Here is an 18,037-nt window from a genome sequence, read left to right as displayed (position 1 = left end):
CCAGCTCCGCAGATTAAAATAGTTTATTTTCTAAATTCATATCATTGATTAATACATAGTGATTACTTATTTATAAATTTTTGATTAATCTAGTGTTTAACTGTTTATAGGGTGACAAATCGTATAATCATATCGTGTTTTTGTGTGATGCGACGACGACAATTTTTTAAATAATATGAACACGACACAACACGATGTCGTATTTTTTTAATTAACTCAAAAATAAAGCAATTAAAAAACGACAATACACGACAAATATAATATAAAATACAAATTAATTTACTTAATGTTTAATCATACATAACACGACAAACAAATGCTAAATCATGTTGATTTCATACGAATTTTGAACACGACACAACACGACATCATGTTTTTTACTCTCGACACAAACACGAATTCGATTTCAGTTTTGTGTCGTGTCATCAGTTGTCACTATAAGTGTTTCCGAGTTTAATAAAGAAAATAAAAATGGAACAGAAAATAGAGAGAGAGAAAATAAAAAAGACAGTATTTTATTTATTTAATGACAGAGACTACAATATATATATAGGAAAGTGTTAATTACTAATCTAGCCAAATTAAGGAAGTGATTATCAATTTTTAGCCAAAAATTAGTAAATATCCAAATATAGCCCACGAAACCGTAGGTTTCTAAAATCGTCTACTGTTTTCGCCATATTGTCTACTGTTTCGTGTTTTGTATAAAAAAAATTCATTTGAAAGCTACAAAACCGTAGGTTTTGGGAAACCTACGGTTTCCTCTCGGTTAAGCTACGTTATTTTTTTAATCTACTGTTTTTGGGGTTTCGTCTATTGTTTTGTGGAAAAACCTACGGTTTTAATTTTTTTTTTTTTATACGAAACCGTAGGTGTACAAGTCGACACTGCACAAATCTGTGCATTGGGCATTGGGCATTGGGCACTTGTTATTTTTTTAATCTACTGTTTTTTGGGTTTCGTCTATTGTTTTGTGAAAAAACCTACGGTTTTAATTTTTTTTTTTTTTTTTTTATACGAAACCGTAGGTGTACAAGTCGACACTGCACAAATCTGTGCATTGGGCATTGGGCACTTGTACACAGTAGTTTAGGGCAAAAAATAGTAGTCAACGACGTTGGGGGGGGGGGGGGGGGGGGGGGGGAATACGTTATTTTTTTAATCTACTGTTTTTGGGGTTTCGTCTATTGTTTTGTGGAAAAACCTACGGTTTTAATTTTTTTTTTTATACGAAACCGTAGGTGTACAAGTCGACACTGCACAAATCTGTGCATTGGGCATTGGGCATTGGGCACTTGTTATTTTTTTAATCTACTGTTTTTTGGGTTTCGTCTATTGTTTTGTGAAAAAACCTACGGTTTTAATTTTTTTTTTTTTTTTTTATACGAAACCGTAGGTGTACAAGTCGACACTGCACAAATATGTGCATTGGGCATTGGGCACTTGTACACAGTAGTTTAGGGCAAAAAATAGTAGTCAACGACGTTGACCGTAGTCAACCAAAAGTTGAATACTGTTTTAAGGGCTATTCAAAAGTTGAATACTGTTTTAAGGGCTATGTTTGACTAAGTATTATTTTTTTGCTATTTTTTGATAAGTAATTGACAAAAATGGCTAGATTTGTATTTTTTTTCCTATAGAAAATGTAATATATAGGAAATGTGTTTGAAGAAAGTTAGTGATTATAAAGCTAAAGCTTCGTAATCATTTTATATTAAATTTAAGGGTAAAATCAGTAATTACTATTTACTAATGATTTAAGGATAAAATCAGTAATTACTAATGATGCATTCTTATATTTGTATCGGATTATTTTCTTTCCAGATCTGTTGGAGAAATTACTAATATTTTTTTTTTAGGTCCTTTTATTAAAAAACTAATAATACTATTTTTTTCCCTCATTTCTTTATATTTTCTTTAACTTCTTTTTCTTAAAGGACTTAGAAACAACTAAAGATCATAAAAAGAAAATAGCATAAATTACTATATGGTTAAACAATATAGCAAAAATATATATATATCCTTACATCACAAATAGCATCCTAAATCAAATGCTTATTTCATGTGAGTGTGCCTTTTGAAACAATGGACTTTGCGAAACAGTGGACATTGTGAAATGTGTTTTTTGTGATGAAACTGTTATATATTTTATTGTATATAAAATGAATTTTAAAACAAAACAAAATTCTTTAATCTTGATCACAATCATTTGATTAAAAAAAATCAATGACTATGATTAAAAACATATATATATATATATATATATATATATATATATATATATATATATATATATATATAGAGAGAGAGAGAGAGAGAGAGAAAAAAAAGAAAGATTTATGTTCAAATGTTTGTACTATCTATTGTGTCCATATAGGATTGATTCTAGACCAATCATTTTTGTTATTTTAAGAAAATAATTAATGCATATTAAATGCTAAACATTTGATTAATATTCATTATATCTTTAATATGTAATATGCATTAATTACTTTCTTAAAATAACTAAAATAATTGGTCCATAATCAATCCTACATGTACACAATAAATAGATTAGAACACAATAACCTAACCCTATGTGTGTGTGTGTCTATATATATATATATATATATATATATATATATATATATATATATATATGTGTGTGTGTGTGTGTGTGTGTGTGTGTATTTAACAATTTTTTAATCATGTTCAAGTTTTAGCAGGAAATTAACTATTTTTCAAAAATAGTCATCAAAATAGCAGATGAGGAACACCATATATGTTTTTGTTCCTACCAACTATGATCTCGAGGTATAAACGTCGATTTTGGCCCATAGGCTCATAGTATTTAAAACCTAAAATCAAAAATCTCACATTATTTTCATACTTTTAATGTCACGAAGAAATCAAGAATATAAGAACACACATAATATTTATGTTGTTCGGTCAGTAAGACCTATATCTACAAGTAGGAGGGAATATTTTTATTCACAAGCTTGAACATGGTATTACAGTACAGTACGATTTGATACACCAAGAAATCCTAGATATCAGTCTTTATTTATAGCCAAGGTATAATGTAAACCTTAGTTAAAACTATACCGGGACTCCATTATGCTAGCTATCGACAACGGACTATCAGCTAGCTACCAATCACCCATCTACCTATCAGCTAGTTACTCATCAGCTAGCTATTAGTCTTTATTTCTCAATTCACATTTAACAATATCCACTTTGACTCGAGTAATACTCCAGACTACATAAACTAATAACTTCCTCTCTAACCTGCTAATTCTCCATGAAGGGACTTAACTCTTGTGAACATCTACTAAGTCCAAACAAAGCTTGAACTTCTCTGTGGGCAACGACTTTGTCAACATATCAGCTACATGCTCATTGATATCTATCTTTTGAATAGAAAACATTTCTTATTCCAAAACATCCTTGATGAAAATTACCCTTACATTAATATATGTTTAGTCTTCACATGATAGACCAGAGTCTTTGCAAGACACCCGTCACTTTAATTCTCACAAAGCAAGATAGGTTTATCCATTTTCAAACCAAGACTCTGAATAAGACCGTATAACCATATGTACTCTTTGATTCCTTCGGTCATTGACATGTATGATGGATGTCCAGTCTGGAACCAACTTTCTCTAAAATTTTGGAAAAAAAAAACTACCCCTCAATGGCATACTTCCTAATAATTGCAATGGAGGAGGCTTCATTACCGACATTTATGGGATGAGTAATCTGCATAAGCTGTATTGGTTGTTGGCATTGGCAAGGATTTTTCAGGATACTATTAAAGGAGAGTGTAGATTCAAGGAGAGGACAACGGATTAGAGTTAGTCGGTTGAATCTGGAAATGTAAAGTTAAAGATGCTCCTATCATATGTTTAAAATGATTTATTTTCCAAATTCGCCTCATAAAATCCGTTAGTTATTAATGTGAGTATTGATTTATAACATAGTTTAAGTAATTTTAAAGATTATAAAAATAAATACTTACAACTAAATAAGAGTCGGTGAACTTAGGTATTAATGGATGAAAAATAAAGGGATGTTAGCTAATTTAACCATAATTTGATGTAAATTTAAAGGAAATAATCAATAAAAAAATGTAGAATAACCGACAAGTGAGTATTCTAGTGCAACAAAAAATAATTTTCCTAACAAAAAATGTCATTACGTATTCCAAAGTTCGAAAAAAGTAATTCTAAATTTCAAGAACAAATTCGGAATTCGATGAACAATTAAAATCTAACAAAAACTTAAACAAACATAGTAAATTGAACGTATATACGACACAAACGCTTAAAATTATATATTTGAGTGAAAAACGAGTATATTAAACATTTCAAAATGGAAATTTCAAATATAAATAAAGAAAATTCTTTGAAAATTTTATGCAAATACCAAAAAAATCTCAAGAGAAACAAAATTTTTTGTGGTTATTGACCAACGGAAACAAAAATTGTGTCAATATGTCATATTCTTATCAAAACATATCATTTTCAAGTACATAATTAAACATTCGGATATTTTAAAAAAAAAAAAAAAAACATATATTTTTATTAATAAGCTTATTTATGATGATTAGTTTAAGTTAATATACCAAAACTATACTCCAAGATTGACAACTTAAAAAAAAAAAAAATCATATTTTTAACACACTCTTCGGAAATACCAGCTTGCTAATGATACAAGGCTTGAATTTCAATAATCATCAATGGAATTATGATCATTGATTCATTGTATAGTTATTGTATAAAAAACATAAAATGGAATATACAAGTTGCTCCAAGAATATCAAATGCTTTAACTTTGAAATGATTTGTCATTAAAAAAAATAAACATTTTAAATGTTAGAATATAATAACATAAAAATATTTATCGACTTAATTAAACGGTTTTTAACTAGTTGTTTTATTTTTTCTTTTTTCGAAAATGCTTATAACTATGTTTATTATGCGTGAAACTTTAGTTATTTTTCATAACCATCAAAGCACATACCAATTTACCCTTTTGCTCCCATCATTTTTGGGCATTTTAAATATGTAAATAGAATTTTTCAGAACATATATTTATCTTGTTACATTACAACTACAATAAACAAATATAATCACTTATCAAGTATCGTGATTCTTATTTTCACTATGTTTTCGTCAATTGTAATAACTTCGTTACAATTATTTTTAAAAACCCAATACAACAATAACATCCATCAACTACAAAACCTAGAAATGTTTTGGTCATAATAAAAAATTATGTACAACATTATAAGAATATATAATGCCAAAGATCAAAAGCCTACCTTCAAATTGCTCACTCGTTCTTCTTAGGAAAAGTCGATTATGACCTTGTCCTGTTAACTCTTGTATGGATAAAACGTTTGTATACACACGACTCTTTCTTTTTTTGACCGAATCAACTGTCTCAATACAAACAAATGACCATTTTACCCTTATTTTTAGACTGTTGCAGATTCGATTGGTAACTCATCTAATAGCTAATCAAACAAAAAAAAATATTATTAGTAAATACACACAAAAAAAAAAAAAAAAAAAAAAACAATTTAATAATTCAATAAACTTACTTTTGAGGCCTCTTGAAGAGCTATGAGAGTTTCTTCAACATGCTTCCTCTTTAAAGATACATCATCAGCTTCTTGTAGCAATTTTTGAAAAAGGCTCTCCCTGTTTTTTTTTTTTTTTAAGATATTAAAAAATTGTTAAAATTATTTAAAGTAAAATTCAAAAACCAAGCAGTTTCAAATTTCACCTGTATATATTCTCAATTAAGACATTGCATAGCTCTCTCTTTGTGTGATTCACCTGAATATAAAATCACTCAAATATGATTATATTACACTATTCTGTATATAATTTTAATTATTATTTACAAAATTAAAATATGAAAGAAAATAAAAGCACTGACCAAAAAGTGCATGATTGCTTTAGGAACAGAATCTTGAATCTTTTTCCTAACAATTGTATAATATGATTCCAATAACTGTTTTGTAACTGCCAATGCAACAGCTTCATGTTCTGAATGCATTTCTGATGAATTCAACATCAATGGTGGCTGTTCACACACAAAAAACTTTATAAAACGGAATTGAAACAATGGAATTGAAAGAATGGAATGGAATTGGCATACCTCTCTAAGATAAATTATAGATGAACCATGTTCCTTGTGATTAAGGATTCCATTGTCAGAGTTGCTTCCGGATGCATCTATTCCTCGGCTTTGAACCTCTTTCCCACGAAAAAATGACGAAATTATCCAATTTGAACTCCTCTCACTTCCTAAAAATTGAAAATCTGTTAATATAAGGAATTGTTGGAATGGAATGAATGATTCCATTCCTTCCCTGATTCCATTCCAAAGCTAGTGATTGAAGTTTTGCATCTTACCAGGGGATCCGTTTTTCTCAATATCTGCAACCGATCTTACTCCCTATTAAGTAGAATTTTTTAGTGAAAAATAAATAAATAAAAGTGATGCATAAATAATAAATAAATAAATAAATAAAACCTGATCAGGAACTATTCCATTGGTAGGAGATCTAACAACAATAGCAGTAGATCTCCGATTGCTTCCGGAAGCTTCAGAATCTTCTCCATCCTGTTTCCAAATGTTGTATTTCATATCTTTCAAAAAAAAAAAGTAGAAAAAAACTATTTTTTAACATATGGACGATATTACCCTTGTCCTAGGTGTTGTTGAACCCAACCTATACGACCTAACTTGATGTGAAGCAACCTCCACTGCTTTATTTCCTCCAATAAAATTCGGATGTGATGTGTTTATATGATCAATCTACAATATGAAAGATTTAACCATTAATATAGAAATTAAGAATTTTACAAAAAAATAATAATAATAATAAGTAATACCTCCATTTCAACTAAGTGTCCAATCATTGTTTGTGAAGGTTGAAGACCTTCAAATAAAAAACTCCCAACAATGTCATTAATGTGCATCTTAAGAACAGGAAACCGTTGTAGTTCATGCACTAGACAACTATGGCTGATCTGAAATATTTCCAAAATATTCATTTATTCTGAATTATAAAGAAAAAGAAAAAGAAAAAAAGATAATACCTTTACTAATTCATTGTATACAAGTCTAGCACATTGAAGACAAGGATCCAACAACCGAGCTATTTGTCTTCGAACCAAAACTTGAAATGGAACCTATATATGTATTAAAGGGTTCAATTATTAATATAAATTAATTAATTAATAAATTAATTAATTAATAAATTAATTAATTAATTAATTAAAACCTCGGGCACGAATAAAGCGGATCTAGGACCAGTTGCATTGTGGATTGCAGTGCGGATGTCTTGATCAGTTAATCTCTCAAATGGATCTACTTCCTGTGACAATTGACATATGAAATATATAATTTTATAGAAATAATAATGAGAATTAGCATATAAAGTGTTAAATTTATAATTATAACTTACTTCCAATCGGCTCACAAATATTGACTGGAAGATGTAATGAATTCGGGCCCCACCATACACCTCAGATGTTAACTTTTCTTCATTTCTTCCATCAACCATTGACACAAAAGCTGTAATGAATAATTGAATATGAACATCTTTCTAAATATTATTATTGGGAAAGAGAATAATGGTTTATAATAATAATAATATGAGTGACAATACTTGTTACCTTTGGAGTACTTGAGAAGAATGTTTAGAACCAATGATCCTTGATCAGGCTGAAAAAAAGAAAATAAATTCAGTATGTACAAAAATATGTGCCAAAAATGGAATTTAATATGATATTATTATACATACTTTTCGTGGAAGGTGTCCATAATTAGAATGCTCCTTGGAAGCAATAGCTAATTTAGACCGAATGCTAGACTTCAAATCTGGAAGCATTTTCAAGATATGTTGTACAAAAATCTAAAAAAAATAAAATAAAATAACAATTAAACTTATGTAATATATTAGTCCACATAGTGAAGTTAGTAAAAATTCATACTTTATTCAATTTCTTGGCCAATTTAGGGATCCCACAGCAATCTGCCACTCTATTATACACCTGTGATATATCATTATCAACAAAAGAATATGTATCAGTTAACTGTGTGTATGCAGAAAGGGGGGGTAACAATTGGGCCCTACTGGATGACTTTGGAAGAAAGCCTCTTCAGATGCAAGTGCATCGTGTATTCCACGATTAAGCTTAATATCCTGTGAACATAGAAATGATGTTAGAAGGTTGTATAGTATTCACAAAACTTTCTCAAATCAAATTTAATTAGGTTTCAAAACACGAAATCTACAAGCTTTGTAATTTGTATGTATGCAAGAATACGTGTAATGAGTTACCTCTTGACAACGATTGACAACACCAATATAACCAAGTTTAAGAGGAATTGTTTTGCCAAGCAAAAGATTGCAGGCATCAGTGCCTCTGTCCATAATATCCAACTGTAGTTACAGAGACAAAGAAATGCAAATAATGATATGCCTTTCAAGAAAACAATATGAAGTTCACAAAAGTAAAGAAGAAGAAGAAGAAAATGTTGACCTTTGTAATTACACCAATTGTACGATGACCTGAAAAAGAAAGGGTATATAAAAGTTTTAGAATTAAAACCAAAACAATACATTAAAAAAGCATAGTATATTTGATAATTACCATCAGGATCAGCAATCCCTGCCATTTGAAGTGCATCTGAATTTGCCAAATCTGAATTTGCAGGTGTAATGGCTAAGATTATACAACGTGGCTGCTTAATGTAGGAGAGTATCATTTCACGGATTTGTGCTTCAATATCCAATGGTTGGTCTCCTACTGGAACCTTTGTCATTCCAGGAAGATCAACCAATGTCATGTCAAGAACTTTGTGTGAATAGATCTTCAAGCAAATCTGTTTGTTTGAAACCCTCTTATTACCTCCTGCTTCCCTCTCAGTTTCAGCCTTCACAAAACAAAAAGGAAGTAAACCATTGTGTAATGGTAGCAAAATCTCAGAGGTTGGTTCTAATTATAACGCCATAATCTAAATCCAAATACCTGAATTTCTGCACGAATCTGGGAGAAATCAAAGAACTTCCGCCCTGGTAAGTGCCAAAACTCGCCAAATTCACCGGCTTCTTCATTACTCCGTACTAACTGCAAAAGCAGGGGACGACGAGTGCAAATATCGGAACCCCTGGGTAAGAAATCACGGCCGACAAGGGCTTCTAAAACACTCGACTTCCCGCTGCTTTGGCTGCCAACGACAGCCACCTGCGGCAACTCTAATTCCGAATCTCCCCCACCGACCTTTGCTAGTACTTCACGAAGCTTGTTCACTACTGGGATCACGGTGGAGCCGAGTGGCGGTTCTATTGGTGGGACGGAGGTTGATTTTTCTACGTCGTGAGCCATGAACGATTTAGGGGAAATCGATGAGTGTGATCAAATTAGAAGAAGCAATCGCGAATCTGTTTGAGAAATTATGGCGCGCTTGTTTGATTAAGAAATGGGTTTGCTCGGAGGTTGGGATGAATAATCCAACCGTGGACACCGTTGCTTGTTGTGTGATGACCGTTGCTGTTCGCCGGACCGGGTCCCGGAATTCTCATGTCCACCAATGGAAAGAGGGCTTTGTCTTAAAGCATAATATTTTTTTAGGTTATTTATGAAAATGTGGTTTTTAACCTAATTTCAAGACAAATTCGTGCATTTATTTTTAAGTAATTGTTATAAGAGATCATGATTTGAATGGGAATCAATTATATATTTTGTACATATTTGGTCATTTAGCTTTTTTTTATATGTTATTAATCTTTAAACTTGTTTTTTTGGTATTATTACCTGCAATAGCATGTAAAATCTGTTTTGGGGTTTGAGTTTCACATCCGACGACATTTCCGGCGGACGCAAGCTCTGGCGACATCTCCGACAAGCCAAACGAGATTGGAAACTACAAAAACCTCACGGAGGAAACAACGATTATGCACACGCTTGCTCTGTCGCCATATACTCACCCTCACCACCTCTGTCAACCCACAACATCGCTTTATAGTTTGATTTAAGTGAACCTTTTCGACTTCTAGATATCTAGCCTCCAAACCCATCTAAATCATCCAACTAAAAAATGAGTCTGAACTTAGAAAAACCCTCTTCTCACTTCCATCGACGAAGCACCCAAGCATCCCCATCAACGCCTCCTCTCCAGCGACACCACTCTCCCATCATCCTACTTCCCCAAAGTAACAAACGGTTTTGGTGGGTTTGAAATCTAGAAAACTCAAATTATTTGAAATCGATTTCAGCAACAAATGATTTTTCTAAAATCAAGTTCGGTGGGATTTTGTTGAAATAGTTTGTAGCAAAATGTAACATCCCACAAATCAAGATAAATATTTTCATTTCTAAATCAAGAGAAATCATTGTTTTCGGTCAAAACCCATATCAAAACCAAATGTTTACAAAACATTGTTCTCAAAAGTAGAAATCATATATTATAGTGTCCTAAATCAGTATCATCAAAACCAAGAAGATGTGCACGCTCACGCATTTACTTTCCCATGGTTATCCGAAGTATCTGAAACATAAAATTGGAACTACAAGCAAAAGCATAGTGAGTTCCCTTAACATACCACCATACCAACATATAACAATGTGCATATTGGGTCCATAGCTAACATACTGGATTACCCCTAAGTTCACAGCATGAGTCTGGTTTGCCTTTCCGGCCCACAGCTCATGTATGGCTTGCTCCCGAGCCCACATCATAAGTCTGGCTTGCCTTTCAGGGTCACAGCTTATGTATGGCTTGTTATGTATATGACGACATTTTATGGTTGGGTTGAGGTGACGCTGCTTTGTGAGGGAGCCAACAAACCTGTCAACATACCACCATATCAACATCCAGTTAATAGATAATCATATAACCTGTCAACATACTCACGAGCAAATCTACAGATCACTATCGCATAACAACATCCTATATACCATGACTCACCTCTAACAAATCAATACAACATAGCAACATCCTCTAAACCATAATACATAACTCATTGGGTCGACATTGGTGTCTTCGACCCACAAGTGCAGTGAGGAAAACTCACCTCTCAGTCTGAACAGATAACTAAATAGGTCACTGCTCGGAATATGTAACGCCCGGGTTTCAGGGCTAAACATTTTTGTCAATGTAATAGTCTAGGTCAACTATTGTAACTCTTTTTGAAATAATAAAGATGAAATATTTGAGTATTATGTGAATTATGTGTGTTTATGTGCTTATTATATAATTATAAATGTATAATTAATAAAGAATTAAAAATAAGCGTCAAAATAAAAGTGTGAGATAAGCCCGATATCTTTATATAAAGTTGTATTGGTCGAAACAAGGATTCCGGGGATATAAGGAACGCCGAAATCCGAGTTATAACGAAGAAGTTATGACCCGTAGAAGTTTCGCGACAGAACCGGCACGATACCGAGAAGCGTAAATAGTGAATTTACGATAGAGCAGGATTTAGCCTTAGCGATCTAAACGAAAGTCGTAGAATATGTTAAACTAAGAACATCGATAAAAAGAACGCCCAAATCTGACTTCATATGAAGAAGTTATGGTTTTTCGAAGTTTCGAGTTAGCAGTGTACAACCCGAAATTCGAATATTAGATCGAGCGGTTTTTAGCCGACACGGCCTAAACGAGAATCGGATATCTCGTTGAGAGTAGCGTAACGAGAAAAAGATGGGTGAAAACGGATGTCGGATGAAGAAGTTATGAGGATTTAACGGACCAATCCTGTCCCGGCCTGTTAATAATATAAAATTTAAAATCGAGTCAAAATTAGCCAACGAAGTCTAAACGAAAGTTGTAGAGTACGTTCCCACCTTCGCGTGGATATAAAGAACGTCAAAAAAGGAGCTCGTATGTGAAAGTTATTATTTTTAGAAGCCAAGAACGAAATTTGCGAAACTGAGATGACGTGGCAACATCCGGACCCTCCATCGCTGATCAGACCTCGCTTCGGATCATGCCACGAAGCCTTCGGATTACGCCCCGCGTCGGAGTTCGGTACGCCCAACGTACCCTCGGTCCTTATCCTCTTCCGAAGTGTGAGCCAGCTGGTGCGAGCTGGCAACCCCATCCGAACTACGCCCAGCGTAGCTGCTGAACGCGCAGCATAGTCCGAGCTATTGAGCGCCTATAAAAGGCTGCAAAGGTTTCCGAGTTTTTCACAACATTTCCTTTCTCTCTCTAAATTACTTTCTCTCTCTAGCCCATTTTAACCCCCTAAACCCTAGGAAAAACCCCCTAGCACCCTAAGGAAGCCCCGAGGCTCCCGGAGTCCCAAGAAAAAAGAGTCTTTCAGTTTCAAAACGCTGCTCCAATTAAGTTTCGGTTTTCGATAAAATTCGTTGTAAGTGTGCTACGCTTACGCAATTTTTAATATAGCTTTCAAATAATTATAGGAATGTTATTAGGTCCTTAAAATAATTATTTGGACTATTATTATGAGTTATATTGAGTAATATTAGTCAGACTATTAATTTGTCGCGGTTATCGTTAGACTAAACCCTAGTGGTATCGATACTAGGTTTTATCGAAGGGATATCGTTTTGAGAGTATTGAAGCGTTGTCCAAGTGCTGAGTCACCACCTTTCAGGTGAGTGCATAGTTACTTTCAGCTTATACATAAATATGAAATATTTTATATAAATTACGTGTTGTGTGTGCATATTATCTGTATACTTGCTATCTATGTTGGATGAACGTTTTATATATGTTTTCAATGATTTAAACTGTATATGTATTTTATATCTACAAAATATGTTGGGTAAAACATGGGTAGATGTATTAGTTGTTGTGTGATAAAATGAAATAATGAGAGGCCTCGTTGTATATGTTATTGAAGATCCAGTCATCTAGCGGAGTATAGATGACGACCACGGACTATTCTAGACAGTCCAGTGGAACACTAGCAGGCTCGCAACCTGTAGGTGTTTATTCGAACTGTGTGTTTATTTGAACTGTGTGCTCACCAGATGTACTCCATCCCCCACATGGTTGCCTTAAGGACATTTATTGCTGAGGAATCCCCTTAGCAGTAGTGTCCGTCCCGATGATAATCCTTAGGATAGGTCCCTTATGATAGATGCTTAGGGACGTAATGTGAGGATAACGGGAATGAGTAATCGGGTTTGTTTAATTTAATGAAGTTAATAAACTTATTTATTGTGGGTTGAAAATCCTATGTGCTCACCAGGCTCCCAAGCCTGACCCACTCAGTGTTATGTATTACAGGTAGTGGCGCTTGAGCATAGATATGATGTTTGGACGAGGGATTACAGATATAGGCCTATAGATATGAAATAATGTAGTAAGACTTATATTGTACTGTTTATGTTTTTGATCTGTACGAACATGACATCCCAAGTCTTTTAATGAAATACATTTCTATGGAAATGCTTTTGATAAATCTTTATCATATTTTGTTTTGGGACAAATTCCGCAACACTTTTATTTAAAATGTTACTCTGATTTTTAAACAAAGCATAAACAAACCGGTATTTTCTGGCCGTGATTTTGGGGATGTCACAGTTGGTATCAGAGAATTAGTTTAAGCGAACTAGGAATATGGATTTATTTCTAGACTTAAACTTAGAATTCTAAGCGATGATTGTGAGGTGTGAGCACTAGATTATTTTAGGAATTATGCTTAAAATGCTTTATGTGCTAAATGCTTTGTGCCTGATATGCTATTATTTGTTCGGATCTATGGTCTGTTGCCAACCGGATCTGGAAACCTTATGTGTTTAGAATTCTAAACGTACGACTACGATATTAGAACTAGCATGTAAACGTTTCGGGGTGATAAGGACGATTTGAACATCAGTCCTAAATAAAGATCTAAATTCACCTTATTCGGTGTATAGATCAAGATGGCAAGGACCCGTAGCGGAAACGTGAATGCAAATGGGAACAGAAACCAACCCCCAGTGATTGAGCAAATACCGGTGATAGAAGCCGCTGCTGAGCCATTCACAATGGCCGGAGTGCAAGCAATGATCCAAGCGATGTTGGATCATCAAATGGGGGAAACTAGACGTTTGCTCCAGCAAAATCGAGAGGAAGCCACTATTCAGATCGAACAGCCCGAGTTGAACGAAGGGCAGATTGAGGAAGGAGACTACAGTGGAACTGTTGGTCAAGTCAACCCACCAATAGTTCAACAAAATAACCAAGATGACGGATTCAAGAGAAATGGATGCAAGTACAAGGATTTTCAGACTTGCAAGCCATCGACTTTCACGGGAAAGGAAGATCCAATCGGAGTCATGGATTGGATCTCGGAGATGGAGTTAGCTTTCATGACATGCGGTTGCAGAGGGAAGCTACAGACCACGTTTGCAGTGCGTCAGTTTCAGGGAGGCGCTGTACGTTGGTGGAATACCTTAGGGAAGACTTTAAGCCCCAACAAGCCCCTGCAACTGACATGGGCAGAATTTCTGGTGCAATTCAAACGAAAGTACTGCTCAGCTCAAAACTTGCTCGAGCTAGAGAACCAGTTTCTAACCCTGAAGAAGGGGAGCATGTCAATCGATGAATACACGAACAACTTCACAGAAAAGATGGAATTTGCCTTGCGTCTTGTTCCGGATGAGCTGACGAAAATTGATAAGTACGCAAAGGGATTACCATGGGAGTACGCGGTGCCAGTGCGTCAGGCACCTACTTTAGAGGCAGCTATCTGGGCTGCCAAGTCTGTGGAGGACATGATTAAGGGAAGAGCTGCCAGCAAAGTCGAGGTTGGCGAGAAGAGGAAATTTGAAGGGTCTGCTAAACCCAACAGAAAGAAGAGCAAGTTCGGTTCAAAGAAGTTCGAGGGAGGAAATGAATTGAAATGTTGCGAGAAGTGCAAGAAGAAGCACTCGGGAAATGTGGTGAGGAAGTAACCTGCTACAAGTGTGGGAAAACGGGGCACTATGCCAATGAGTGCACCACCAAAAAGAGGATGTGCTACGAGTGTCGTGAAGAAGGGCATATTGCTAAGGATTGCCCAAAGAAGAAAGATGCGGAAAAGCCCAACATACCACCGAAGCCGAAGGCGAGAGCCTTCCAGATGATGCTCGAGGCTGCGATGGAGGCAGCAAACGTCGCTTCAGGTACCTTTCTTGTAAATGGTTTGTCTGCAAATATACTTTTTGATTCCGGAGCCAACTACTCTTTTGTGTCGCATAAATTTGTTGAAAAATTAGCATTGCCTGTAGAAAAACTTGATAATGCCCTGATTGTAGAAGCTGCCAGTGGCAAATTTGTACCTGTTAGTAATCGTATTAGGAACATCGTCATCGACCTAAACGGAAACGAATTCCACAAAGAGCTATTACCCATAGAGTTAAACGGTTTCGACATCGTTTTGGGTATGGATTGGCTTGGCGCCAACGATGCTGAGATTCAATGCCGAAAGAAGATAGTAAGGGTGAACCCACCCGGAAAGGAATCATTTATGGTGTATGGGGACAAACGCAGAGTGAATTCTGGAATCATCTCCTTGATGAAAGCCAGGAAATGTTTGTCCAAGGGATGTGCATCATACTTGGCATTCGTAATCGATGCTAAGAAGGAGAAGAAAGAGGTGCAGAATATACCGGTTGTGTGCGATTATCTGGAAGTCTTTCCCGAAGATCTTCCTGGATTACCACCTGATAGACAAGTGGAGTTTCGTATAGACTTGTTACCAGGAACGACACCGATAGCAAAGTCACCATACCGTTTAGCACCGACGGAGATGAAGGAGCTTATGACACAACTTCAGGAGCTGTTGGACAACGGTTTCATTCGACCTAGTTCATCACCCTGGGGAGCTCCAGTTTTATTCGTAAAGAAGAAGGACGGAAGCATGAGAATGTGTATAGACTACCGAGAGCTGAACAAGGAAACGGTAAAGAAAAAGTATCCATTGCCGAGGATTGACGACCTATTCGATCAACTGCAAGGTGCGAGCTACTTCTCAAAAATCGATCTTAGGTCGGGATATCATCAGCTGAAAGTGAGAGATCAGGATATCGAGAAGACTGTGTTCAGAACGAGATATGGACACTACGAGTTCTTGGTTATGTCATTTGGACTAACCAATGCTCCGGCAGCATTCATGGATTTGATGAATAGGGTTTGTAAACCATTCCTCGATAAATCCGTGATAGTGTTCATCGACGACATTCTCATCTAATCGAAAAGCCAGGAGGAGCATGGCAAGCCTCTACGAGAAGTGTTGGAAGTATTAAAGAAGGAGAAGCTTTACGCTAAGTTCTCCAAATGCGACTTTTGGATACGGGAAGTCCAATTCTTGGGTCATGTTGTTAACCAGGAGGGAATAATGGTTGACCCCGCAAAGATCGAGGCTGTAATGAAGTGGGAACGTCCAAAGAGTCCCACGGAGATCCGAAGATTTCTAGGATTAGCCGGATATTATCGACGATTTATCCAAGGCTTTTCTTCGATAGCTGCTCCATTAACAGCGTTGACCCACAAAGGAGCTACGTATACATGGAGTGAGAAGCACGATGAGGTATTCGAGAAGCTAAAGAAGAAGTTATGTGAAGCACCGATACTTTCTCTACCCGATGGAGTTGAAGACTTTGCGGTTTATAGTGATGCATCTGGAGTCGGGTTGGGTTGTGTTTTGATCCAAAGATAAAAGGTGATAGCATACGCATATCGACAATTGAAAGAGCACGAAAAGAACTACCCCACTCATGATCTGGAGTTGGCAGCAATAGTATTTGCCTTGAAGATATGGAGGCATTACCTCTATGGCACGAAGTGCAAGCTCTTCACTGATCACAAGAGTCTCCAGTATCTCTTTAATCAGAAGGAGTTGAACATGAGGCAACGGCGTTGGCTAGAACTACTCAAGGACTACGACTGTGAGATACTTTACCACCCAGGTAAAGCAAATATTGTTGCTGATGCTCTCAGTTGGAAAGTCAATCTTGAAAGGAAAAGTCCAAGAGCGTTAAGAATTGAAGTCGTCTCGACGATTGTGGAAAGTATCAGAAAAGCTCAAGAAGAAGCTTTAGAGAAGAATGATCGAAAGGAAGAACGTTTGGGCAAAACGTTAGTGTTCAGTACAAACAGTCGAGGACTGAAGGTATTCCAAGATCGAATTTGGGTACCTAAGATGGGAGGAATAAGAGACCTTTTGATGGAGGAAGCACATAAGACCATGTACTCAATTCATCCCGGTAGCACTAAAATGTATAGGCACCTAAAACCCTACTACTGGTGGCCGACGATGAAGCTCGATGTTGCGAAGTATGTGGCCGAGTGCGTAACATGTGCGAGAGTTAAGGCACAACATCAAAAACCGTATAGGAGTTTAGAACCTTTACCTGTACCCATGGGTAAATGGGAAGACATCACCATGGATTTTGTGACTAAACTACCCAGGACGAAGAGCGGACACGACATGATTTGGGTAGTCGTGGATCGTTTCACCAAGAGTGCACACTTCATAGCAGCCAACGAGAAGTGGTCTATGGATAAGCTCGCAAATGGTTACGTGAAGGAAATTGTAAGACTTCACGGTGTTCCTCTTACGATCGTATCAGATCGTAATAGTCGTTTCACGTCAAGGTTTTGGAGGAGTTTACAAGAGGAATTGGGTACAAAATTATGTTTGAGTACGACTGACCATCCGCAAACTGATGGTCAGAGTGAAAGAATGATTCAGACATTGGAAGATATTCTGAGATCATGTACCCTCGAATTCCAAGGGAATTGGGACGAGCACTTACCTCTGGTAGAATTCTCCTACAACAATAGTTTTCACTCGAGCATCAAGATGGCACCTTACCAAGCCTTATATGGACAGAAGTGTCGTACGCCGTCTTGTTGGCTTGAAGCCGGAGAGAAGCAATTTATGGGCCCCGAGATAGTCCATGAGACTGCTGAGAAGTTGAAGGTGATTAGGGAAAGAATGTTAACGGCCCAAGATCGTCAGAAGAGCTATGCTGACAAGAAAAGACGACCGATAACTTTTGAAGTTGGGGATTCCGTTTTGCTTAAAGTC

At 35.8% G+C, this 18,037-nt stretch overlaps 1 protein-coding gene across 2 annotated transcripts; it reads right to left on the bottom strand.

The window, feature by feature from the left end:
- Positions 1-5,110: 5,110 nt before the first annotated feature.
- On the bottom strand, positions 5,111-9,634 carry LOC145087135 (dynamin-related protein 3A-like). Of its 2 annotated transcripts, XM_079025041.1 has the most exons (20): positions 9,033-9,632; positions 8,655-8,937; positions 8,544-8,572; positions 8,342-8,443; positions 8,135-8,203; positions 7,992-8,051; positions 7,802-7,912; positions 7,674-7,722; positions 7,463-7,572; positions 7,280-7,372; positions 7,095-7,187; positions 6,888-7,025; positions 6,697-6,810; positions 6,526-6,615; positions 6,405-6,447; positions 6,148-6,296; positions 5,926-6,072; positions 5,770-5,822; positions 5,585-5,684; positions 5,111-5,497 (listed from the first exon to the last, which is right to left on the bottom strand). In XM_079025041.1, exons 1-20 carry the CDS (start codon positions 9,387-9,389, stop codon positions 5,459-5,461), a joined length of 2,229 nt encoding a protein of 742 aa, XP_078881167.1. In that variant the 5' UTR covers positions 9,390-9,632; the 3' UTR covers positions 5,111-5,458. The 2 variants fall into 2 exon arrangements, with proteins under 2 accessions (XP_078881167.1, XP_078881166.1); XM_079025040.1 differs by having other exon boundaries at positions 7,280-7,572; positions 9,033-9,634.
- Positions 9,635-18,037: the final 8,403 nt, after the last annotated feature.

This window comes from Lactuca serriola, chromosome 2, assembly GCF_051521515.1.
Source record: "Lactuca serriola cultivar US96UC23 chromosome 2, Lser_US96UC23_V15, whole genome shotgun sequence".
In the NCBI taxonomy this organism is placed as follows: Eukaryota; Viridiplantae; Streptophyta; class Magnoliopsida; order Asterales; family Asteraceae; genus Lactuca; species Lactuca serriola.
The sequence above is the reverse complement of the archived record's forward strand: the minus strand, read 5'-3'. Positions and strand labels throughout refer to the sequence as shown.

What these genes read in the sequence shown, in the direction of transcription:
- LOC145087135 (XM_079025040.1), bottom strand. Translation starts at nt 9,389, where the DNA reads ATGGCTCACGACGTAGAAAAATCAACCTCCGTCCCACCAATAGAACCG. An exon ending in AGGGATTGCTGATCCTGATG is followed by an intron (nt 8,573 to 8,654) that starts GTAATTATCAAA and finishes TTTCTTTTTCAG; the next exon opens with GTCATCGTACAATTGGTGTA. An exon ending in TTGTCAATCGTTGTCAAGAG is followed by an intron (nt 8,204 to 8,341) that starts GTAACTCATTAC and finishes CTATGTTCACAG; the next exon opens with GATATTAAGCTTAATCGTGG.